The sequence below is a fragment of the Mobula birostris genome, chromosome 9 (assembly GCF_030028105.1).
Source record: "Mobula birostris isolate sMobBir1 chromosome 9, sMobBir1.hap1, whole genome shotgun sequence".
NCBI classification, from domain to species: Eukaryota; Metazoa; Chordata; class Chondrichthyes; order Myliobatiformes; family Myliobatidae; genus Mobula; species Mobula birostris.
This window is the reverse complement of record NC_092378.1, coordinates 14,567,972-14,593,271: the sequence shown is the minus strand read 5'-3', so window position 1 is coordinate 14,593,271 and position 25,300 is coordinate 14,567,972. Positions and strand designations below refer to the sequence as shown.

The 25,300-nt window shown below is 38.1% G+C and overlaps 1 protein-coding gene across 1 annotated transcript in view; it reads right to left on the bottom strand.

Annotated features, from left to right (window-relative positions):
* Nucleotides 1-25,300, bottom strand: part of lemd3 (LEM domain containing 3) — a 47,547-nt gene that overhangs the window by 8,790 nt on the left and 13,457 nt on the right. The window contains exons 2-6 of the mRNA XM_072267517.1: nucleotides 10,934-10,965; nucleotides 9,663-9,729; nucleotides 6,078-6,154; nucleotides 1,596-1,675; nucleotides 1,343-1,488 (exon numbers count right to left, since the gene is read on the bottom strand). Coding sequence (XP_072123618.1) covers nucleotides 1,343-1,488; nucleotides 1,596-1,675; nucleotides 6,078-6,154; nucleotides 9,663-9,729; nucleotides 10,934-10,965 — 402 coding nt within the window. The remainder of the gene's footprint in view (nucleotides 1-1,342; nucleotides 1,489-1,595; nucleotides 1,676-6,077; nucleotides 6,155-9,662; nucleotides 9,730-10,933; nucleotides 10,966-25,300) is intronic.

The window sequence follows — 25,300 nt, the reverse complement described above, 5'->3', positions numbered from 1 at the left end:
AGATCGACTAGACTGCATGTGGAACGGAGAGATTATCTCAAGGCTGAACAGGTTAGGTTTCTATCTGCTGGAATTTAGAAAATAAGTGGTGACTTCATTTATACAAAATTGTGAAGCAGTTTCACAGGATGTATGTAGAAAAGATACTTCCTCTTGTGAGAGAACTTGAAACCAAGGGGTCACATATTTGAGACTAGGACCTTTTTCCCCTTTGGAAGAATTGTTAGTCATGGATCTCTTTTAGTTAATGATGGAAACTGAATTCTTGATGAACAAAGGGAGTGTAAGTTACCATGGAGGACAAGAATGTGAAGCTGAAGCTGTTATCAGATCAGCTATGATTGGTAGATTAAACTCAAAGCTCAAAATGTCAAAAGGGATCCACTCCAGCTTCTCACGATTTCCATACTTTGGGACAAGTTTCCTGGGTTGCTGCTTTAGACTTCTCATAAACCTAGTTTTACTGACTAAATATTCTCTTTTTACAACAACAATGGCTGGAAACTTCTAAATATAGCCAATCTGCAATTGTACAATAATTTGTACTGCAGTTTTGCAATAAGTGACAATTCAGTGGAATATTCCTTCACTCTAAGTAGGGACATGCAGTAGTGGCTGGCAACAAAACTGCTGGGGATGAATTCCTTTCCTACATTATATTCACCCCATTCATGGCCTCCTAAATAGCACCCACTCTCATGTGCTCTTGCAATAAACTTTACTGGATAGGAATGTGATGGGAGGAAATTGTTATCCCAGCTTTATATCCTGAAGTACTAAAGTCAGTACTGGGAATGGACATTTCAGAAATCAAGAAGTCGAGTAACATTTTCAACTCCTCTGTTGAGGGCTAATTAAAAAGATGAAAAGTTTGGAAGACAGAGGGTCACCAGAATAACAAGAAAACATTTGATTTCTACATCACATTAATCTAAGTTAGCAAAATAATAATCAACCTCTGCAGACTGCGGGCTAGACTGAGGAAATATGCAACAACTCCCACAGTCCCTTCCGGAAAGTGGGAAAGATCTGTCCACACAAAGAAAAATAAGACTGATGATATTAAGTTTGGGCCGTTATGCAAGATTTGGTGCAACCAGGATATGTGGAACCACAATGCATGGAAGAGAAAAAAAATGGGAAAAATAGTCAATATATGTGACAGTGAATATTGTTGATTACTTCTAAATTTTCTGAAGGAGCTTTGGACACAAGCTCGTTGCTGAAAGGAAATAATCAAGAAACTTCCTATCATTGATTTCTATAATCCTGCAAGTCTCAGTAGTTTTGAAATTGTACAGTATTACATCACTGGATAAAGTATTACAAATGAGGAACTCACCAACAAGGAAGATAAACATTCTGTGAAGTACTGTTAAGAATGCACGGCGGAAACGGCAAATGAAAGACATCTGTGGATGGGTAGATTCCAGGTACAGTACTTCACTCACATTATTTACCTTTACTTCTGAGTCATTGCCAAGTAACCTATGCATTAAAGACAATAACTGATTATTACTATATTCTGTTGCTCTGAGTTGCAATGACATAGATTTTGGGCTTAAAGTCCACCATCAATGAACAAATTCACTCACTTTATGCCCAAGTCATCAGTACTTTGTAAAATCCACTGGAGTGAACCATTAAATTTATCTCCATAATTGGGATCAAGATCCTGCATAAATCAATAGTAAAAAAAAATTAAAGCTCATCTTAAAATTTCAGAAATCAAGCTTTCTAAACATCCAAGTCTGTACTAACTTACTACAGCACTAAAAATTTTTTGATTGCCTAACAATTCTAAAAAGTTACTACTACTAGTAAGTACTTGAAGGCAAAAATTTGACATGAAAAACCACTAGCCTAATCAAAGCCTAATAAAATAAATGACTTAATTATACAAATATTTAGATTTTTAAAAGCAAAGCAACACCATCATATAACTATATTTTACAAATTAAAAAAGGAATTATGGCTAATTATCAAACACAGAAAATTGCAGAATTATAAAATGCTTCAATGTATAATTTTTTCCAACTTAAACCAGTGTGTGAAATAACAGGCAATTCAAATGCCACTATGCACTCAAACACACTTCAGACTACTTAAATGCAATAACTGTTCATACAATTGGCTACTGAAAATACTTAATTGGTTGTGGCAGAATATTGCCTCTGTTAAGTGTGGTGTCGTACAAAAGGCAGTGATATTAAAGGATTGATTGTCCCCAAGCTTGACAATGATCCAGGAAAATGCAGGAATAGTCATGGAAAGACCTGAACAACTTGTGGTAGTACATGGATCTTCTGAAAACATTCACTGGTTCAAGACCAACCACAGCTGGTTTAAGAAAATTTCACCTGCATGCAAGGGGCAGGAAGTGGCAGCAGAAAATTTCCAAAAGGTACTGAAATAAATCATCAAAAAATTTTGCTGCTCTCTTGAATGAGTGTTTGAGGCGAATAAGACAATGGGATAACAAAACCACTCAGGCTTAAAGGCAGCCAAAGATCACATTACTCATCTCCTTAGAGGCAATGCCAAGTCTGACTCCCAACTTAAATAGATCTTAATCTACCACTGAACTCAAAGGCTCCTAATGGATAGTCAAAGGCCAATCTTCCAGTGGTATGATCTAATAAAAAAAAGGCTAAATGACAATATTATTCTTCTAAGATTATATCACGTCTTTTATTGTCTCATCGTTAAAAGATATTGTCCAAGAAAATTCCAGCTGATTGTCAATGTCCCTGATACAGTTCCTTAACGCCAGACCATTGTTACAGCCACAGACTAGGATGTTTTTGCTATGCTCAAGGCTCTCAACTTGCCGCATTCAATAAGGCATGTCATTTTAGAGTTAGGTGACAATCATAAATTCACCAGTTAGTAAATTTGGAAGAGCCACAATATCAAGAGGAAGGTTTATTGTCATTTCCTCAAAAAAAGTGTAAACTCCCATGTTTATGAAACTGAAAAACTTTCTTAGACACTATCAAGTTGCCAGTTACTGGAATTACAAAGCCAACAGCTCACGAGCATTTGTTAAAACTTGAGCAACAGAAGGCAAAGAAGCAGCAAGAAGTTCCAACATGAAGAGCCGTTGAGGTGTTTTGCCACATCAAGGTGATGGCCATCTTCAAAGATGATGTCAATGTGGAGCACAACATTATTGGTGGCCACTTGATGGAAACTGAAATGCCTTGCTTATATGGACCTTTATTAGATACCAGGAAAGATGCCCGTCAACACTTTCCTCAAGCTTCAGCCAAAAGCCATCTAGGAAAAGTCACAGGAAGGACTCCTCCCAGCCTTTCAAAATCACAAGTTATATTATTCACAAACACCAGTGACAATTCAATTATTTATCCCAACCACTGTCACCTACCACAAATTAGGAGTAGAATAGACAACTTGATCCTAACCTACCATTCATTCTGGTTGCTATCTCAATACAAAATTCCTGACTTTCAGTGACTTCTCACCCCTTGCTTAGCAAGAAGCTATCCTAAAAATGATTCTGCTTGCACTGGCCTTTGAGAATAAGAGTTCTGAAGATTCATAACCTACACAGGAAAATAAAACACTTCGATGATCTTAAAAAAGAATGAACTCTTATTTTGTTATCTCTAGTTCTAGATCCCTCATAAGAGGAAACAACGTCTCCACATACACCAGAAGGACTCAGTATCAGTCTCAATCAATTCACTGCTCATTCTTCTAAACTCCAACAGATACAAACAGCACCTGTCCCAACTTTACTTTAGAAGATAATCCATCTATTAGCAACAGTTAAGTAAATAACTCCTGAAGTGCTTCCACCACACTAACATCTTCAAAAAGGGAGACTGGTCAAGTTCTCAGTTCTCTAGATGGGCCCTATATAAAACAAATATATTTTTTATTATCTATTAACAATTAACAAAATGCCTTTTTTCAAGTTTTCATATAGTAAGTCACGTCACCACATGATTCAAAGTTATTCAACTGTGTCTTCTTGCACTCAACCAATGTTCAAAAGTTTAGATTCCTCAATATTTGACCTCAGTGGAATCTAAGCTCTACATTAATAATTCAAACCAGGGTGTGCAAATGTGATAGCAGGAATGAGAACAACAGTAAGTGGGAGAAAGAAAACATCTTGATCATTCAAGCGGTTTCATAATTCTAGAAATATGAAGCAAAGAACAAATTGCCAGAGAAACTCAGCAAGCTGGTAGCAGCTATGGAGACAAATAAATGGTTGATGCTTTGGGTTGAGACCTAGCATCAGGACCCAAATGATACAGAACCCATCCCAAGAAAAGGTTGTAACCCAAAAATGTCAACCGTCCATTTACCTTGACAAATGCTGCTTGACCTGCTGAGTTTCTCCAGATTCTAGCATCTGTAGTCTCTAGAGCAGGGGTTCCTAAGCTGGGGCTCACAGACCCCTTGGTTAATGGTAAAACTCCATGGCATTAAAAAAAGGTTGGAAACCCCTGCTCTAGAGTCTTAGACACATGAAAAATTCTATAGCTAGCAACAGGTTCAAGCAGATTACAAAAGCCTGTGGCAAAGATCAGTACAAAGGGTATGATTTAGTGGCCATTACAGAGACATGGTTGCCAGGTGGAGGGGATTAGGAATTAATATCTAAGGATAACAGGTAATACAGAAGGATAGGCAGAAAGGTAAGAGAGGTGGGATAGCACTCTTAATTATAGATGAGATCAGGGTGATAGTGAGAGGCAATGTAAGATCTAAGGAGCAGAATGTTGAATCAATCTGGGTAGAGATTAGGAATAGTAAAGGGGAAAAAATCATCACTGGTGGGAGCTGTCTATCAGCCACCGAATAATAACATTACAGTGTCACAGGCAATAAACAAACTTAATGGAGTTCTTTGAGGATATAACGAGCGCAGCCAATACAGGGGAACAGATGGATGTTATTTACTTAAATTTCCAGAAGGTGTTCGATAAGGTGCTGCATAAAAGACATCCAGAAGATAAGGATGCATAGTTAGGGGTAATGTATTAGCATGGATAAAGGATTGGTTAATTAACAGAAGGGGTCAGTGCTCAGCCCACCACTGTTCACAATCTGGAAGAGGGGACCGAGTAGAGTGTATCTAAATTTGCTGATGATAGTAAATTGAGTGGAAAAGCAAATTGTGCAGAAAATATGGAGTCTTCAGAGAGATATGGATAGGTTAAGTGAGTGGGCAAGGGTGCAGAAGATGGAGTACAATGTAGGTAAATGCGAGGCCATCTACTTCAGAAGGGAAAATGAAAGAGCAGATTATTATTTAAATTGTTAAAAAAATAAGTAAATAAATCGCAGCATGCTGCTGTGCAGAGGGACTTGGGAGTGCTTGTGCATGAATCACAAAAGCTTGGTTTGCAGGTGCAGCAGGCTAACAAGGGAAATGGAATGTTGGCCTTCATTGCTAAAGGGATTGAATTTAAAAACAGAGGTTATGCTGCAACTGCACGGGATACTGGTGAGGCTACACCTGGAGTACTGCGCACAGTTCTGGTCTCCTTACTTGAGGAAGAATATACTGGAGGGACTTTGGACAGGAGGTTCACCAGGTTGACTCCAGAGATGAGTGAGTTGGACTGTGAGGAGAGATAGAGTTGCCTGGTACTGTACTCACTGCAATTCAGAAGAAAGAGAGGAAATCTTATAGAAACATAAAATTATGAAAGGGATAGATAAGATAGAGGCAGGAAAGTTGTTTCCACTGGTAGGTGAGACTAGAACTAGGGGACATAGCCTCAAGATTTGGGGGAGTAGATTTAGGACGGAGATGAGGAGAAACTACTTCTCCCAGAGTGGTGAAACTGTGGAATTCACTGCCCAATGAAGCAGTGGAGGCTACCTCAGTAAATATATCTAAGACAAGTTTAGATAGATTTTTGCATAGTAGGGAAATCAAGGGTTCTGGGGAAAACAGCAGGCAGGTGGAGATGAGTCCATGGCCAGATCAACCATGAACTTATTGAATGGCAGAGCAGGCTCAACGGACCAGATGGCCTACTCCTATTTCTTTATGTTCTTATGCAAGCCAAACCAACCCTGAAATAACTTACAGTTACATATTCAGCAGCACCTTGGATAGATAGACTTCTGTTTTTATAATGAACATGGTCGCCACAATCATATTCTCCTGGAATTAGAGGGAAAAAAATACAATTAGGATAAAAATCTCCCTTAATATAGATACAGTAGCAGTAAAATGTGTGGCAAAAACTGCCAGATTTTAAATTCCAATACCCATATCAGCATATTGCTTTTAATTAGGCAGTCATCAGTTTAAAAAAAGTTCCAGACTTCTCCAGAACAAAAACCACAAGAGTAGCAAATTCAGCCTTCCATTCATCGATATTAGCCCAGACATGTATTTGATTATCCAAATATTTTGGTGCCACTTTTGAAAAATCTATTAACAGTTGCTTGGTTTTTCCACTCTGCTTCATGTCATTCCATTCAAGTTTGTGGCCTAGCTTTTTAAATAATTCTATATATCATAACTTAAGATTCCAAACCAAATCCATCAAATAGCCAAATGCAATCAGCCAGTGCCAAATTTTACATCCATTTCATAAGCTGCACCCCGGATACTATCTGCAGTCCTCTGATTTTATCTGGGCCTGCAAGAAATCAATGGGCTTGTGTAGGAATCTCAATGCCAAGCTAAATGGATTTGTAAAGTATTTGATAGACAGATGACACTAATTACCAAATCTTTTACATACTGAATTAAATGTTAACTTGCCAAAACTGAATCAGAGCTGATACTAGTCAGAATTTAATGCCATATTTTTGTACTTTCTTCGTGTTTAAATTCAGAATTGTTATTCAAATAAGACATACAGGGGTTTGACGTTTAAATATTGTTCCATATTAACCTCAGAGCAACAATCCCATACACAAAACCAACATGCTGCAATATTCAGGTTAGGCAGCATCTGCAAAGGGAAACAGATTAAGAGCCACCATGCAGAGAAACTCCTCAGTCTGCATGCATGCTTGCTTATATGGAGCTTTATCAGATACAAAAAAAAAATGCCTATCAGCACTTTCCCCAAGCTTCAATCAAAAGCCATCCAGGAAAAAGCCACAAGAAGGGCCCCTCCCACCTTTCAAAATCACAAGCTCCATTTTTCCACCAACACCACTGATAATTTCGGCTTTGATTGTCTTCACTGCCTTATATCCAAGACAACCTCAACATCCTGTAATATTCCACAGCAACTCAATTTAAGCACGTGGATCAGGAGTTCCAATAAAGTACTTGGGATCAATAGAGCCCAAAAAAAAATTACAGCTTTCTGGACTCGCTGTGTTCATCATCATGATGTGCCATGTTGTATGACATAGGTGATCACTGGCTTAAGACAATGATTGATCTTGACCAATTTTTCTACAAAAGTGATTTGCCTTCTTCTAGGCAGTACTTTTACAAGACGGGTGACCCCAGAGGTTCTCAACACTCTTCAGATGCTGTCTGCCTGGCATCAGTGATTCCATAACCAAGACATTTCACCTTTTTCCTTTTAACCTCTCATACATTTCATCCCATCTTAAACTGGCTTTCCTTTTTATCTTCCCTTCTTTCTTGAAACTTCTAGCATCCTACTTGGATGAATGGTAGCCAAACTGTTACTCCAAGTCATTTCCTCAATATAAATAGTGACCAAATACTTCTGAATCCTTTGTTTATTATTTTGGTCAAATCAAGTATTACATTTCGCTTTTTGTCATCTTTCACATAAAATGGAACTGCTGGGTGGAAAAGGTGTTGCTCCAATTTCCTAGTTATTAAATGTTTATGTTGTTATCTGACATATGGGTGGCTATCTACATGGAAAAAGAGGTTGTAGGTTATAAGTTACTTAGAGGAGACAGAGTAGCTTAGGTGCCCAAGTAATTGTATGGTGACAAAAATATCTGTATCTTCATCAATATCTCAGATATCTATGCTGGGACCAACATACTGATGCAATCATGCAATCAGAAGGTAGCACACAAGCAGCTATACTTCATTAGATTTTGAAGAGATTTGGTATGTCACCAAAGACACTAGCAAATTTCTACAGATGTACCATGGAGAGCATTCTGACTGGTTGCATCACCATCTTGTAAGGTGGCTCCAATGCACAGCATTGAAAGAGGCTGCAAAGGGTTGTAGACTCAGCCAGCTCCATCATAGACACAAGTCACCCCACCAGAGGACATCTTCAAAAGACAATGCCTTGAGAAAGTGGCACCCATCACTAAGGACTAAGCTTCTGGGACATGCCCTCTTCTGATTACTAAGATCAGGGAGGTGGTACAGGAGCCTAAAAAGACACTCAATTTCTTGGGTACAGCTCTTCTGTCTCCATAGTTCTGAACAATCTGTGAATCAATAAACCCCAACTTACTATTGCTCTTTACACTTTATGGTAATAGCACTAAAAAAAAATTACACTGTATTGCTACCACAAAACAAATTTCACAATACTTCTGATAATACACCCAAATCTGATTCTGCTCCGTTAACTTTAAAAACTTCAAGCTACAGAAATCAGACACTCCAGATGCCAATCTTCCTACTGTAAAGTATGGAGGACGTTTTCTTCCACATCCAAACTGTTAGAAGGAATAATCCTTTCTATTTCACTTTGGTGGCTATCAAATCAATCCCCACTACATGGAAGATATTAATGTAAAAGTAGTCCAGCCATGTAGATTTTAACATCAAATTACATGGAACAAGCATGCCATAGTAAGATGTAATGATAGATTTTGGTTTAAAATTGGATGATACAAATAATGGAGATGGTCAATCAAGTTCATCACCATGGTGCAAATTAAAAAAGGTAGCAATGTTACTAGTTGGTTGCATTCTTCTTAATTTTATAGACTTAAGTATCCTCCAAATAATAACTGTTAAATTGCAAGGAAATTACAAGAAATCCATAATTCTACATTCTTGTAACTTGTGGTACTATAACTTGGACTATTTTTGTCTAGATTCATTTACATTGTACAAATATAGTGAATTCATTCCTGCAGCTGAAAAAAAGGACAAGACTACAATTCAAAAGGGCCAAACCCTTGGAGGGCAATTGTTTTATGGTGAATTTACTATGCTGGTGATTTCATAGTGCTTCCTTCCAGAAGAAGATGGATATTGTGACATGAAGGTATTTCCAAGTGATATATCACAATGTTGGCACTCACAAGACAAAATACTCTACTTAGAACCTCCGATCAGTTGCATAATGCACAAATTTAACCTGAAGGGTTAACTTTAACTTTCTAGCATTTTCTTGACAGATTCCAAATCAAACTAATCAGGGAAAATTAAAAAGAAACTGAATATTGTTGTATTATAGGCATGGTAATTTAATATTTGGAGTGTGCAGCAGTGCTGGGAAACAAAGTTCTAATGTAAACTTCAGATGAACACTCAAAGATGCTATACAATAAAATACTGCCAAGTATTTATAACCAAACCTTCTCCCAAAACTTTCAAGCTATCAAATATTAAAATCTTATGTACTTTATAACTTTAAGTTCTTCACATATGTACATCACCTGGAAGGGTAGCCTTTTTAGTTTGCTATGAACAAAAATATCCCACTGTGACAAATGCGATTGCATCAAAAGTTAGAAATTGATCTTACCTGCTATTTTTGCAAGATGACTATGCAATCGATGAAGAATAATCAAAATTATCTTTTTTTCTTCAGCCTAAATGAAATACAGTTCAATTACCTGGATGTTATCTGTAGCTTGCAAAATAAACCCAACCATTCCACATTGTGATTTCTTTACAGAAAACTAATCAATGGAGCCTCTGTTCTACACGAAGTCAGAGTCTAAAAGTTTAAATTTATTTCCCCTTCCCAGAGAATTAATAAGTATATATTATTTACAATAATTTACCCATAAAACTAAAATTAAAGTACTTCATATTCATACATGTTCTTATAAAATTTAAAAATGCATAAATAGTATATTTCTTAATAACAGATTTTTAAAATTAAACTTCAAGTACCCCAAATAAACATAGCATTCATATTAAACAATTGAATTTTTGTTTAAAACTTGTATTTATAACTTTTTCCATAACACCACTTCTCGGACAATGAACTTTGGAATGTAGTAACTGTTCTAATTTTAAATTCAGAGCTATTTTCCAAAAAAAAACTATCGTATAAATACTAGATAATCCGGTTTTCACAATGCTGATTACAAAATGTCAGATATTTCTGCATTCTACACAATAAATGGGACTTTTACCATCCATATGCAGGAGGGTGAGAAGATATTGTCTATAATAATCACTTCCAATAGAACACTCAGTGAAGCACTTCTTCTCCATGGATCTAGAGTGGGAACCTAGACATTTTGTAAAGTCTCTGTGTGGAACTTGAATGAAAGGTATCTGATTAGAAGATGAAGGTGCAACTTGGGCCACGACTGAAATAATTAGATGCAATTTTTATCCCCGTAGTAATACATTAAGGGGACACTGATAATGATGGAAAGGAAAAAAAGTTTATTTCAACTATTATACCATGATGGACACATGATTCAGCCGTTTCAATTACTCACTACTTGGTTCTATGGAATATAATAACCTCCACATTGCTACCAGACACAAACGTACAAAAAGAACAAATGTACCAATTCTAGAGCAAATTTTTTTTTCAAAATTTAAGCTTTGTTCCCCCCTCTAAGTACTAAAGTGTTACTCCATTACAAACAGCTCTTTTAAACCATTTGTCTGCATATTGATTTGCTCAGTAAATAATAACTGACATCTATTCAGCATCTCAAAACTGACAACTTAAAGGTCAAACAATGAGTTTTTGAAATGTTAGATTACCATTTCACTTGAGTTGTAAGGTACGTTGTGAATTCTGTAACTATAAATACAAGCAACACTCACCTCATTATCCTTTCCAAATGGCTGTGGTTTGTCTGTAAAGGAAAAATAATAATTAAACAGTAAGCAATAAGCAAATGCTTTTAGCAATTTTTTCAGAAATAAAATCCAAATTTTTAAAAATTATACAAATATTTATAATCAACTTTAGTGTTAGATACCATAATGCCAGTTCCCAAGGCTAAAGAAATCAAGTTGATTTGTACTGTTTTCCTGAGTTTTAAAGGGGAGTAGGTAATTAGGGGGTATTTATTTTTGGAAGAACGCAGCCTTGTAGCTTTGTTTACCAACTCCCAGTTGGTCAAGGGAAGAACTTAAAATGCAAGGCCTACCATATCAACAGAATGCATAATGCACTAACATGTTAAACTATCAAACTAAACATTCAATTTCATATTACAGTTTAAATTTTAGCTGAACATTTAAAATTTATCCATGTTCATTGAAACGTTAAATGTTTCTCCCCCAACAGTCTGCCATTTCCCTTTATTCTTCCAAAGCTGAATGGTTGTTAGCCAAGGTGTTTTTTTTAAACCAAAGTGTTTGATTATGAGAGGAGAGAAAATGTTGGCAAATTAATGAGAATTTTAATGCCTGTAATATGGCTATAAAGAGAAACTTAGATTATGTCCCACTTTTTATTTACTATGTAACATTCAAAGTTTTCCTCGGATTAATTACATTTGGTTTAATTTCATTAACTTTTTCAAAACAATTTTGCAAGTTATAATTTAAATACAATTAACATGTTTTAACAGTATGTAATCTCATGTTATATAAATCCAAGTAGCTCTTCACCCACTCCAGCTGTCATCAGGCATTTCACCCATAGCAAAATTGTATTTGCAAAAAAGAGAGTAAAGTTTGGGAAACATTTTCCATCCAATTATGCAACAGCAATTACAGAAACTTTTTTTCCATACTGATATTAAGGATCCCAAACCCAAATGTATCTTTCTTGCTGTTACCCCTGCAAATTAGCACAGGATTAAATCCAATACCTTCCAGATCTATTAATGCATAACATTCACAAGGACAATAAATACTCCCTGGTGTTCCCATGCACCTCCACACATTTCTCATCCATATACCAATGTAGGCACCTGCCCATCCCAGCAGATCATGGGTTTGCACCTCTTGTGGACTGTGTCCTAAGGCGCAAGCCTGGGTGGAAAGATTTGAAGAACTGGCTGTTGCCCATGCAGCGGGTTCCCTCTCTCCACATCACCAATGTAGTCCCAGGGAAAGGTAACACAGTAACAGCCTGGCACCAGTGTCGTCACAGAGGTTGCTAGAGTGAAGTTGTAAACATCGTCAAACTGCCTTAGGGATCCTGGCTCCTGATTTCTTCCTCGGGGTTTACTCCCGAAGCCTTTCCCATGGGTGGGTATGGCCGCAAGGAAGTGGAGGTTTAAAAATCAGAGTTTTGCTTCTCCTGGGCCATCCAAGGCTAATAAGCCCCATCTGCCACATACCGCTCCTTGGCAATGTCACCCATAGGATAGAATCAGCTTCCAGATGTATGCTAATAATATCCAGCTTTACCTTAACATACAATGGTGCTAGAAAGTTTATGAACCCTGTAGAAATATTTGTATTTCTGCATAAATAACCTAAAACGTGATCAGATCCTGACGCAAACCCTAAAACTAGATAAAGAGAACCCAATTAACAAAAACACTACAAACAAGAGTAAATATGCAGATGCTGGAAATCTGAGCAACACACAAAATGCTGGAGAACAATTATACTTGTTCATTTGCTTGTTGAGTAAAATGCTCCAATATTTCATGTATTTGTTGGAAAATGTATGTGAACCTTTGCTTTCAGTAACAGGTGTGACCCCCTTGTAGAGCAATAGCTTCAACCAAGTATTTCCAGTAACGGTTGCTCAGTCCTGTAATTTTAGGCCATTCCTCCTTACAAAACTGCTTAAACTCTGGGATGTTGGTGGGCTTCCTTGCATGAACTGCCTGCTTCAGGTCTTTTCACAACATTTCTATAAGATTAAGCTCAGGATTTTGACTCAGCCATTCCAAAACACTAATTTTCTTCTTTTTAAAAACATTTTGTTGATTTACTCTGGTCTTTCGGATCATTATATTGTTGCATTATCCAACTCTTATTAAGCTTCAGGTGACGGACTGCTACCTGGAGATTCTCCTATAAATTGTCTGATACAATTTTGAATTCATTGTTCCCTCAACGATTGAAAGTTATCCAGACCCATGATATTCCTTCTTCCATGCTTCACAGTTGGGATGAGGTTTTTAAAATGTTGGAGGAAAAAGGGTGCTGCACATTTCTGCCAAAGAGTTCAACTTTTGTCTCATCTGTCCACAGAACATTGTCCCAGAAGTGTTGTAGAGCATCCCGGTGGACTTTTGCAAACTTGAGACATGTAACAACTTTTTTTTTTTGGAGAGCAGTTGTTTCCTCTGTGGTGACCTTCCATGAACACCATTGTTGTGCAATCTTTTTCTTATAGTGGAAACATGAATGCAGACTTTAGCAGTTCTAGAGATTTCTGCAGGTCTTTTGCTGTTACCCTTGGGCTCTTTTTCAACTCCTTCAGTATTGCACGTTATGATCTTGGTGTGATCTTTCCAGGATGCCCACTCCTAGGGACAGCAGCAACAGTAGAGTTTCATTCGTTCGTAGACAATTTCTCTTACTGTAGACAGATGAACACTCAGGTCTTTAGAAATGCTTTTGTAGTCTTTTCCAGCTTCATACATCTCTACAGTTCTAAGGTCCTCTGAAAGCTGTTTTAATCATGGCATGGTGCACATAAACAAATCTTTTTCGAGAAGAGCAGGCTCTGTCAGTAGCCCAACTGTGTGTCTTTTAAATGGCAGGGCACCTCTACAACCCACACCTCCAATCTCATCTCATTAACTGGAACACCTGACTCCAAATAGCTTTTGGAGAAGGCATTACACTAGAGGTTCATACACTTTTCCCCAAAACAATACATATAATATTGCAAACACAAGGAATTCTGCAGATGCCGGAAATTCAAGCAACACACATCAAAGTTGCTGGTGAACACAGCAGGCCAGGCAGCATCTCTAGGAAGGGGTACAGTGGACGTTTCAGGCAGAGACTGGCCTGAAACGTTGACTGTACCTCTTCCTAGAGATGCTGCCTGACCTGCTGCCTTCACCAGCAACTTTGACATATAATATTGGATCAATTTTCTCAATAAATAAATGAACAAGTATAATGTTCTTTTGTTTTACTTAATTAGGTTCTCAATCTAGTTTCAGGACTTGTGTGAAGATCTGATCACATTTAAGGTTACCTTTATGCAGAAAGAGTAAATTCTACAGGGATCACAAGTTTTCTAGCGCCCCTGTCTTGACCCCATAGTCTCTAAACCAGCTGATAGTCTTAGATTAACATAAATTTCCTCCATTTCAATACTGGGAAATCTTTGGTCCATAACACAAATTAAAGTCTATCAGTGTGCCTTCTCTCAGTAACTGAAATTGTTCTAAACTATTCGCAAAACAGTGTCATAGAGTTGAGCTCAGCCTCAAAAGAGTGGTTTATTGGGACCGCCTATTTCCATCTTTGTTACAATGCAAAGAGCAGAACTGGGAAAATACATTCCCAGTCTTGTATCAAATTGTAAATACAAAGGATCATAATAAATTAACTTCTATAAAAGCAATAAGTTCAACATCTCTAATTTTGTTATTTGAAAACTACTAGATAACTTGCTCCCATAATATTCTTTTAAGCTTTAGTGAATGTTTCTGAATAATTTTGGTTATTTATTTTACACTCTAGCTCCTAGTTAAGGCACCAGCATGGAAAATGAAATTTCCATCCTTGTTTTCCCCTCTTACTACTGTTGCTCTTTCTTACCCTAATTACCCCATCACATAACCACATCTCCAAAGTGCTCAATTATGGCCACCCGAGCATCACTACATTGTCACTGCTTCATTGTCAACTGCATCAGGGACCATGGCCTTGAATTTCATATCCAAAGTCTCTCCACTTCTTAAAGATTCATTAAAAATGACCTCATTAATTGATTTTTAGAACATCCATCTCAATGCATCTTACTCATCTTTTACCAATGACAGTTCTGTTTATGCAAGCATGGCAAATTTAACAAGTTCTTAATTCATTATGATCTTCAAAATTAACCACTAATAAGCTCTAAGACCGTCTACCTCAATACCTTCCTGTGCAACTGGATCCTCAATTTCCTCACTTGTAGATCTTAGTCAGTACAGACAGGTGACAACATCTTCACAATCAGCATAAGGGCACCACAGGTCATGTACTTCGCCCCCTGCTCCACTCAGTTTACACCTACAAGTGTGTGCTTAAGTACAGCTCCAATACATACTTAACTTTGATTTGGTTAACAACAAAGATGGTGACAAATCAGCATATTGGAAGGATATTAGAATCCAATTGAATGGCACCACTACAACAACCTCAAAATTCAATCACTTCAAATTAAATTTATTACTAAAGTACAACCTGATATTCATCTTCTTGCATTCATAGCAGAACAAAATACAATAGATGACAAACAGTACAATTACAAAAAAGAAACTAGTAATAATGATAATAAAATAAATGAGAACATGAGCTGTAAATGCCTTAAAAGTGGGTCCACAGGTTGTGTCCAATGATCAGTTCAGTGACAATATCCATTCTGGTTCAGCAGCCTGATGGTTGAATGGTAATGACTCTTCCGAAACCCGTTGGTGTGTCAGGCTTTGCCAGTGATGAACTGGGTTATATCCTCCACATTTTTGTAGACATTTCTGTTCTTGGGCAGTGGTGCTTCAATACCAGACCTTGATGCACCCTTTCAGGATGCTCTACACCAGGGGTCCCCAACTTGTTTTGCACTGCGGACCAGTTTAATATTGGCAATATTCTTGCAAACTTGGTGGTGGTGGTGGGGGGGGGTGGTGTTAATCACGACCGGAATACAGGTGATAAATCAACTGTAAGTTACTTATAAGTGGCTAATACACTCAATTTCGTTTCTAAAAGGGTTTATCTAACGAATTTGATATTAAACAGCGCATATTTTCCTCCCATGAATATAGTGACAAGTCAATTATAAGTCACTTTAAGTCAATAGCATCATAACATTTTAAGTAACGTTTAGATATTATACACACAACACATATTTTCCTCATATGAACATATAAAATCATTACAACACACCACTATCGCTGAATCAGTGGGAGCCCTGGGCTTATTTCCCTGCAACAAGACGGTCCCATCGAGGGGTGATGGGAGACAGCGATGCTCGAAGGGGGTTCCTTAGGTCCAGTCTATTCTGTAATTTGGTCTTCATTGCATTCAATGCAGAAAACCCTGCTTCGCAGCGATATGATGTTGGAAATGGAAGCAACGTTTTCACTGCTTTTGTGGCTATCTCAGGATATTCAGCCTTGACTTTGATCCAGAATGCTGGGAGAGATGTTAAGTCAAACATACTTTTCAGCCCACTGTCATTTGCAAGCTCAAGGAGTTGATCATCTTCCTGGGACATGGATGATTCACCGGGGACATTCACAAATGGGTCACGGACCCATTTCTTTGCACGTCTTGAGTCACTAGCGGTTGGGAAGTGTGATGGGGTTCTAAATTACCCCTATGAACTGTGCGTTTGAAAAGAGAGAGTTACTTAACAATGGAGAGAGAGAGAGAGAGAGAGAGAGAGAGGGAGAGAGAGAGAGAGAGAGAACGACTGCTTCGAGATGGTTCATATTTGCTGCGGACCGGCACTTTAAGGCACAAGGAAGAACTGAGACTAACTTTTGGATTTCTGCTGAGTTCAGAGAGAGAGGGCACCAAATAGCTCCTAAGTCGCTATGGTGATCCAGGGCAGCATTATTTGATGGACAATCGATGTTATGGTTTCTCTGGAGCATGTTTATACCTTCTCCAAGGACATTGCCTGCTTGTACATTCTTACACAGACAGCAAGGGGAGGAGCTGTTTGGATGACAGTTGGTACTCAGTATGGTGAGATAAACAGGTCAGATGATAGACCTCCAACATGTTTCTGGACAATGAATGAGCTTTGTGCCCACAGAAAAAGTTGGTTTTTGGAGGATTGATCAGGCAGATCAATCAGTGGCTCTTGCAGTGAGAAAAGGGAGTGACCGGTGGGGAGTTCTCCATATGTCCAACCCTTGCCTGGGTTGATGATTCCACCACAGAAGAACGGTCCCCTTTGTTGAAGTCACAGTCGGTGACTGTAAAGGATTTCGGAGGACAACGCGAAGATCGACGGCGTCAGCTCATCTGAAGACTCAAATCTCTCCCTCCCTATCACTACTCAACTCAATACCACGAACTGAACTGAACTTTACTCATCATCGTAAGACTGTATCTATTTACCCCTAGACTTGAAGCTTGGTTTTCATATATTTCCACACTTATATATAATCATTGCTGACCTGCTTGATTTATCTGCATTTATATTACTGTATTGTGTATTACTAATAAATATCATTAGTTAATAGCAATACTGGACTCCAAAGTGTTTTCTATTTCTACGGGGTACGTGACAGAAGTAATGCCCGAATCCTGTCAACAGCGAAGTTAGATGATCGCACACCAGCTGTAAGAAGGACGGCACAGCCTCAGTCTCTCCCAAAATCCCAGCTAATGTTGGGAACATGTCAAATATGCCCCTGTCCACTCACTGTCTCCAAAGTTCCAGTTTGGCTTTGAAAGCAGACACTTTATCTGCCAATTTGAAGACAGTTGTCATACTCCCCTGAAGTGACAAATTGAGTTCATTGAGCAGGTTGAAGATGTCACACAGATAAGTGAGTTTTGCTATCCACTCCTCGTCGCTGAAGTGTGTTGCCAGTGGTGACTTTTTTCCTGAAAGAAATCTCTGTAGCCGCTCTCTTAACTCAAAAACCCTGGCCAGGGCTCTCCCCCTTGATAGCCACCTGACTTTAGTGTGTAAGAGAAGGCGTTTGTGCTCTGCATCCATTTCCTCGCAAAGCTGCTCAAACAGATACTAGTTAAGGGCTTTTGCTCTGATGTGATTGATGACTTCAACAATGTCACTCAATACACTGTTAAGATCAGGTGACATTTTTCCGCTAGCCAGCATTTCCCTGTGTATGACAGTATGTAGACTGGCATTCAGGAGCAACCTCTTTGACTCAGGTAGTGAAACCAGACAGCCGTCCAGTCATAGTTGCAGCCCCGTCTATGCATATTCCAAAATAAAATGACCAGTGTTTGCCTGACATGTAGTCATTCAAAGACTTGAATAGTTCTGCCCCAGTTGTGTTAGTTGGCAGCAGCAGTGCACACAACATATCCTCGTGCACATCATCTTGAAATATATATCGCACATAAACCAGCAGTATTGCCTTGTTGTCGACATCGGTGGACTCGTCGACCTGGATAGCATACCATGGTGACTCATTAAGCCATTCGAACAACTGTGCTTCGATGTCCTCTGCTATGTCATCGATTCTCCTTGAAACTGTGGTAGCTGGAAGAGAAACCCGTGCTATCTTGGTAGCTGCAGCTTCTCCCAACAGTTCATGGCACATGTCCTTAGCAGCAGGCAGAATCAATTCTTCACCAGTGAAAGGCTTCTTAGCCTTAGCAATACGGCTAGCCACTTAGTACGATGCTCTCAGAGCAGCATCATTTGTGGAGGTGGTGGCTCTCAGCACTTGCTTCTGTTCCACTTGCTCACATTTTTTCCGCTCAAAAAACTCAACAGGTTTGTCTTTAAGTGCAGGGTGCTTGGACTCAAGGTGCCGAAGCAGTTTTGAGGGCTTCATTGCCTCATTAGACAGCTTGTCTCCACATATCACACACAGTGGGCTTGGAGCGTGCGAGTCATTGGTCGCAATAAGCCATATTTTATGTATGACTTGTCGTATTTTCTGTTGAAGGAAGCTTTTTTTTTTGCAGTCTCGGTCTCAGCTGTCTCTGCGTTAGGCCTTTTATGTCCCCTACCACTGCTTTCAAAGAAACTCTCAAGCGACATTTGTTTTTTTACTCATCAAGTAGTTGTAGGTTATACCAACTGATGACCTCACGTGCGTTCAAGTTCAACAGTGGGTGTGACAGGGAATGAGGAAAGGTGCAGCTGACTGATATCGTTTCGTATCACCAAATCATATTGTTTCCTCGCGGCCCGGTAGCACATGCACATGGTTGGGGACCGCTGCTCTACACCATGCATTTGTAGATTTATCAAAGTTGAGATGACATGCTGAATCCGTGAAACTAAAGAGTTGATTATCATCTGCAGGGGTAAGTAGCCAGAGGTCCATGAGCCAGTCCGAGGGGAGTTGAGGCAGAGGGGGTCAATAAATTTGAATTTCTTTGCATTTGTCATATTAGAGGATCTGTTCTGGGTCCAGCACGCAAGTACCACCACAAAGGTGGCATGACAGCACCTCTACTTTCCTAGAAGTTTGCTTTAGATTCAGCATGTCATCTAAAATTTTATTGATGCACAGTAGAAAGTGACCAGTTGCATCATAGCCTGGTATGGAAACACGAATGGCCAGGAACAGAAAAGTGTACAGAAAATAGTGGATTCAGACCAGTGCAGAGACAAACACTCTGCACCACTGAATATATTTAGAAAGAGTGCTGCCACACGAAAGCAATACCCAGCGTCAAAGACATCCACCATCCAGGTCATGCTCTCATCTCACTATTACCACTGGTTAAGAGTTACAGAAGCCTCATGTCCCAAATCATCAAGTTCAGGAACAGTTATTACCTAACAAGCACCAGGCTCCTGAACTGATACGGATAATTTAACTGACCGTAGTCTAAAATGAATCTACACTTTCAAGCACTCTACAAATCATGTTTTCTGTACTATTTATTGATTTTTGAAAATTTGCACAATGTCTTTTACACATTGGTTGTTTGTGAGTCTTTATGTATAGAATTTATCTCCCATAACTTCCTTATTTTTCCCCATAAACGTCTGCAAAAAAATCTTTAGTTATATGGCACTTTGATAATAAAGGATAATAAATTTACTGATCTTAACTGTACTCAAAACTTCTGACACTTTAAGGATAGTTATCAAGGATGCCCTTATACTTCATACCCAGCCTTAATTTTTAATAAGTTGTCAAGTATTACACAAAGTTCAATGTAAAATATGCACTGGATGCATTTACCATTGTTCCTTAGCTTATCTCCCTTTTAAAAATGCTGATTATGGAAACAGTTTGCAGCAAATTCTAAATTAAATTTGAAGTCTATGAAATCACAGCTAAGCAGGCAAGACGACTGAGTATATCCATCTCACCATGGAGTAATAGCAAATACCTAAACCTGGCAATCTGATGAAACTGGAGTCAAACAAAATGACTGGCCAAAATAAAATCACTGCTTAAACTAGCTCAGCTCTTTAAAAGTACTAGTCATAGTCATACTTTATTGATCCCCCGGGAAATTGGTTTTAAAAGACAATTAATGTCTTTCTAGCTCCTTACTACACACTTCTACACAATATACATTTAAATCTATACTTGGTGAGATTTTGCTGGAAGGAACAATGCTGTCATTACCATTGGAAATCACTGCGATCCGTGAACTTCAATAACTATACACAAATATCTCAGTGTTGCTGTCCAAATTTCACTGCTGGGCAGCATTCTGCAGTACAATATTCAGGTTCACAGGTGATGGAAAAGATTTGGTGGTTTTTCTACCATCAACCATGAGAAATTGGTCTGCAGATCCAAATATGTTTCTGCATCAATTTGAAAAAGATAGGGTATGAGGTATGTGGAACACTGAGGATTTGGGTACTTAATCATTTGGATTTGACATTAAATACACAAGCACAAGCTTATCTTGTTTAAATGATTTTGTTTACAAAAAAACAAATTTTCTGAATGATTTTGCAGAAGCATTTAAAAGTCCAAGTTAATTTGATTTAGCTGTCAAAATTTTCCTTTTTGTAACACGGCTAGCTCACATGATCATTTGCTTGCATCCCCATGGCATTCCATGAAGTGAGCCATGTCATGAAAGGTTCCACCAGTAGCCTGCAAATTTCCCAAAAAGATTATTGCTTCATGTTAAATCCATTCTGTTTTTATATCAGAGTCTGTTATCACTACTGATTGCAACATCTGCCTTGCAGAAATATCTGATCAGATTGTTAGTATTCGATTATCTGGGTTTGTGGTAGCATTCTTTCTTTTCAATCAGAACGTCAAGTGCAGGGGCTCCACTTTTGTCTCAGCTCAATCTAGATTTACTCTTCTAACACGCAAGCAAAACTGCAGGATCAACAATTGCTGTACTCGTAAAAAAAAATTATGCCAAGGTACAGGAATACTTGCTCACTGCACTCCAAGGAATCACAAAAACATATTCCTGAACCAATTAGTTACTTACCTCACCATTTGTCTGAAATATCAGTGTAAAAATATGCAATTGTCTATTACAAATGGACCATCATACAAAAAGCAACATTATCAGCTTTTAAAGCATTTTGGAGTACCCCAAGAGTAGGAAAATGTACTAAACACAAGAGTTCCCATTCTGTGATTGCCTTCATTTCATGTTATTTTTATTCCTTTTATCAGGATACCACCGTGCCCATTCTCAATCTAACCCAATACCAGTATTTCCTCAGAGTGATGCAACTAATCAAAAAAGTTGCAGAAAGAAGTCTACTTATGACAGAGTAAACTTGCCTTTTATTAAAAATCTTAAGTTAAACGGTAGTTATATGCCCAAATATAGACATGTTTTGTTAACTGCCCAGTTTTGGATAATTAATTTCACAAGGGCTTCACTGCCACCAAAAACAAGGGACTTGGTTTGCAAGGAAAGTCTAGAGAAATTCTCATTAAAGACAAAAAAATTGGGGAAAGGACTGGCAAAATAGGATTCCACAGCTGGCAGGCTTTGAGCGTGAACTTTTAAGTGCCTACTTCTTGTGGATGCTACACCCATTTTACAGATTAGGATACAATTCACTTCCATTATCACAAATAACAAATATCTAAATCCTCAAACCAATGTAATCTGAGTGATAATATTTTAGTTTCCCACTAAAACGTATTCATGTATTTACATGCAATTTTATTTAAACATTTGTGAAATGATCAAAAAGAATTTTGATATGGATACCTGTGTGTAACTCAACAAGCATATCAAATTTTAAAACTAAAATAAATAATTCAATAGATTCACTGGGGTACTCTAGTCAGTTTCTCAGGCATAATAAGCTTTTTAAATTCTCAGGAAAAAGTTCTTTACTCCAAATGATCCATTGAATAAGAAAATAAGTTCAATCTGAAGTAGCTCTTTTCCCTACCTGCAAATGGACCTCAAAAATATTTAGTGATTTCTCAGCAATTACTCTTGAAATATCCTTGACAAGTAAGATTAAAAAGAATTTCAAGACACTGCCCCTAATGTACTTGTAGAATGAGGTCATGAACGAAAACATGGTTCTTCTGAAGGACCATAGGGGAATCTATACGTAAAGTCAGGTGATGTGGGCAAGGTCGTAAATGAATACTTCTCCTCTGTATTCACCAAGGACGGAACACTCTGAATTCAGTGAGGGGTCCATGAATAATCTGAAGCAGCTCAGTATTAACTGGTCACAATTGTTATGTTATTCTTCTCTACACCTAGTGGTGAATTGGGTGGCAATCTTGTCATTTCTTTAGCATTTAGTCTGCTTTTTTATTTTTACAAGGCCAAGTTGCTAGCTTGACGCTCAACCCAGCACGGATGGAAAGCATGTGAAGAGCCAGCTGGATTCGAACCCAGGAACATTCACATCGAAGTCCAGTGCTGATGTCACTACACCACTGGGTGGCTTTCTCACAACTGAGGACAAGTTAAATGTCACGGAATACACAAGTGTTAATAAATACCCAGGTCCATGAGATCCATCCTAGGTTACTACAGAAAGCAAGAGACAAGAGGTGGGGCACTGCAACAGAAGTACTTTGTATCTTCATTAGCCATAGGTGAGGTGCCAAAAACTAAACGATTGTTAATTAGAGAAGGATAGCAGGAATAAGCCTTTATGTCATTGGCAGGGAAATTATTGGAGAAAATCCTCAGGAATAAGGCTTGTGTATTTATAAGCTAAGGAGTTATCACCTACAGTTGGCATAGCTTTGTGTAGGGGAATTTGAAATGACTCTTTAAAGTTTTTGAATACATCCATGCAGTTCCTGATTACAATCGTTGGATCTTCTATTTTCTTCACCTATTGTCCTATATTCAGGTAACCAGCTTTCCATTGGGTTTGCACCTTCAGATGCTTTTAAACTGCTGGAATGATAGTAATGCATGCAAATCAAAAAATCTTCAAGTTTCCTCATATTACTAGCACATAAATGTACCACAAATGATTAAAACATAATTTAATCACCTCCTTAACAATATAGTCTTGTGTCCAAGTTTTATAATGGCAATACAACTTTTCAATTTTGTCCTATAAAATATCACCCAACTACTGGGATAATTAAAAGCAAATTATGAGGAAGGCACTATATTCTAGGACAGTAGATCTTATGGAACTCCAGTTTACATTAAACACAGATGTCTCCATTTGACAACTGCAAAATTTAATGATTCTTATGAAAAACCACAAGCATCCATCATACCCTACATTGCTAATGCTTGATATACATGCCTATACTGCACATTTATTATTTAGCTGGTGAGCACGTTTATCAGCTAAATACATTTGTTCAATATTCTCTACATTCTTGAAATTCTCACTACTTTCCATACTAAATCTGTAACAATTTAACTATTCTAACCACCTCTCATGTGAAATGAGATTCCTTGTCCCTTTTAATCAACATCAGTTGCGAAACTTGCAACCACACATCTTCAATTAATACTGCATTTCTGATGCTTCATGGGTGTATGATTGAATTAAGAAAAATGTTGCAACAAAAAGGGATTAGAGGCTGAGGATGTGCTCGTCTGAAAATGAAAAAGTTGAAGGTTGAAATGTCATAACAAGGTTTTTTTTTAAAAAACAATACCTATATATAGTAATTGACCCATTTGACAATCAATATTTTTGTTAACTGTATTCTTGCCAGTTTTGTCTGAGTTCACGTGCCACGCGATAGAAATTAACAGAAATCTAGGTGCAGTACTGAGTCATACATTGTCAATTTAAGATGAGCATAAAACCAATGCAAAACACCTCAAACTAATAAGTGCACACGTTATTACAGCCAATATTTATTCCTCGCTTAATATCCAAATTGGTTGCTTTATTAACTTCACTGATTAAACTTTAAGATATGTCACGATCTACCCTGGTCCCAACATATACCGATACAGCAAGACAGCAGCTATATTACATTAGGAGTTTGAAAAGATTTGGTTTGTCACCTAAAACACTTAAACTTCTCTCGATGTACCATGGAGAGCATTCTGACAGGCTGCATCACTGTCTGGAACGGGGGCGGGAAGGGGGCTACTGCACAGAACTGAAAGATACAGGAGGTTGTAAAATTAATCAGCTCCATCTTGGGTATTAGCCTCCGTAGTATCCAAGACATATTCAAAGAACTGTGCCTCAGAAAGGTGGCGTCCAATTTTAAGGATCCCCATCACCCAAGACATGCCCTCTTCTCATTGTTACCATCAGGAAAGAGGTACAGAAGCCTGAAAGCACACACTCAGCAATTCAGGAACAGCTTCTTCCCCTCTGCCATAGGATTCCTAAATGGACATTTAATCTTTGGACACTACATCACTTTTTAAAAAAATATACAAGTTATTTGCTTGGTGCTACTTTTAATCTATTTAATATGTACATATACACACTTACTGTAATTGGTTTACTTGTTTTCTTTCTATATCATATACAGGTGTCCCTCAGTTTCTGAACATTCACTTTACGAAACCTCGCTGTTACGAAAGACCTACATTAGTGACCTGTTTTCGCTAACAGAAAGTGTTTTCACTATTACAAAAAAAAAAAGACAGCGTGCGCCCTGAGCAGCCAAGCTCCTCCCCCGGAACTGCATGCTAGCCGGCATTGCTTAAACACGTGCCTGTGAGCACCTGTGCATTATGTCGATTTATTTTGAGCATCCGTTAGCAAAATAAGTTCTAGGGTATTGGAAAAGCCCAAAAGAGCTCGTAAGGGTGTTACACTTAGCGTAAAACTAGACATAATTAAGCATTTCGGTCGTGGTGAATGAAGTAAGGACAAGGTGAGCTTGGCTTGTGAAAGTTGACAAAGATGGTGTTGAAGAGGTTTTGGCATCCCATGACCAAGAACTGACAGATGAAGAGCTGATGCAATTGGAAGAGGAAAGGATAATAATCGAAACCGAATGCAGTAGCGAACGAACCGAA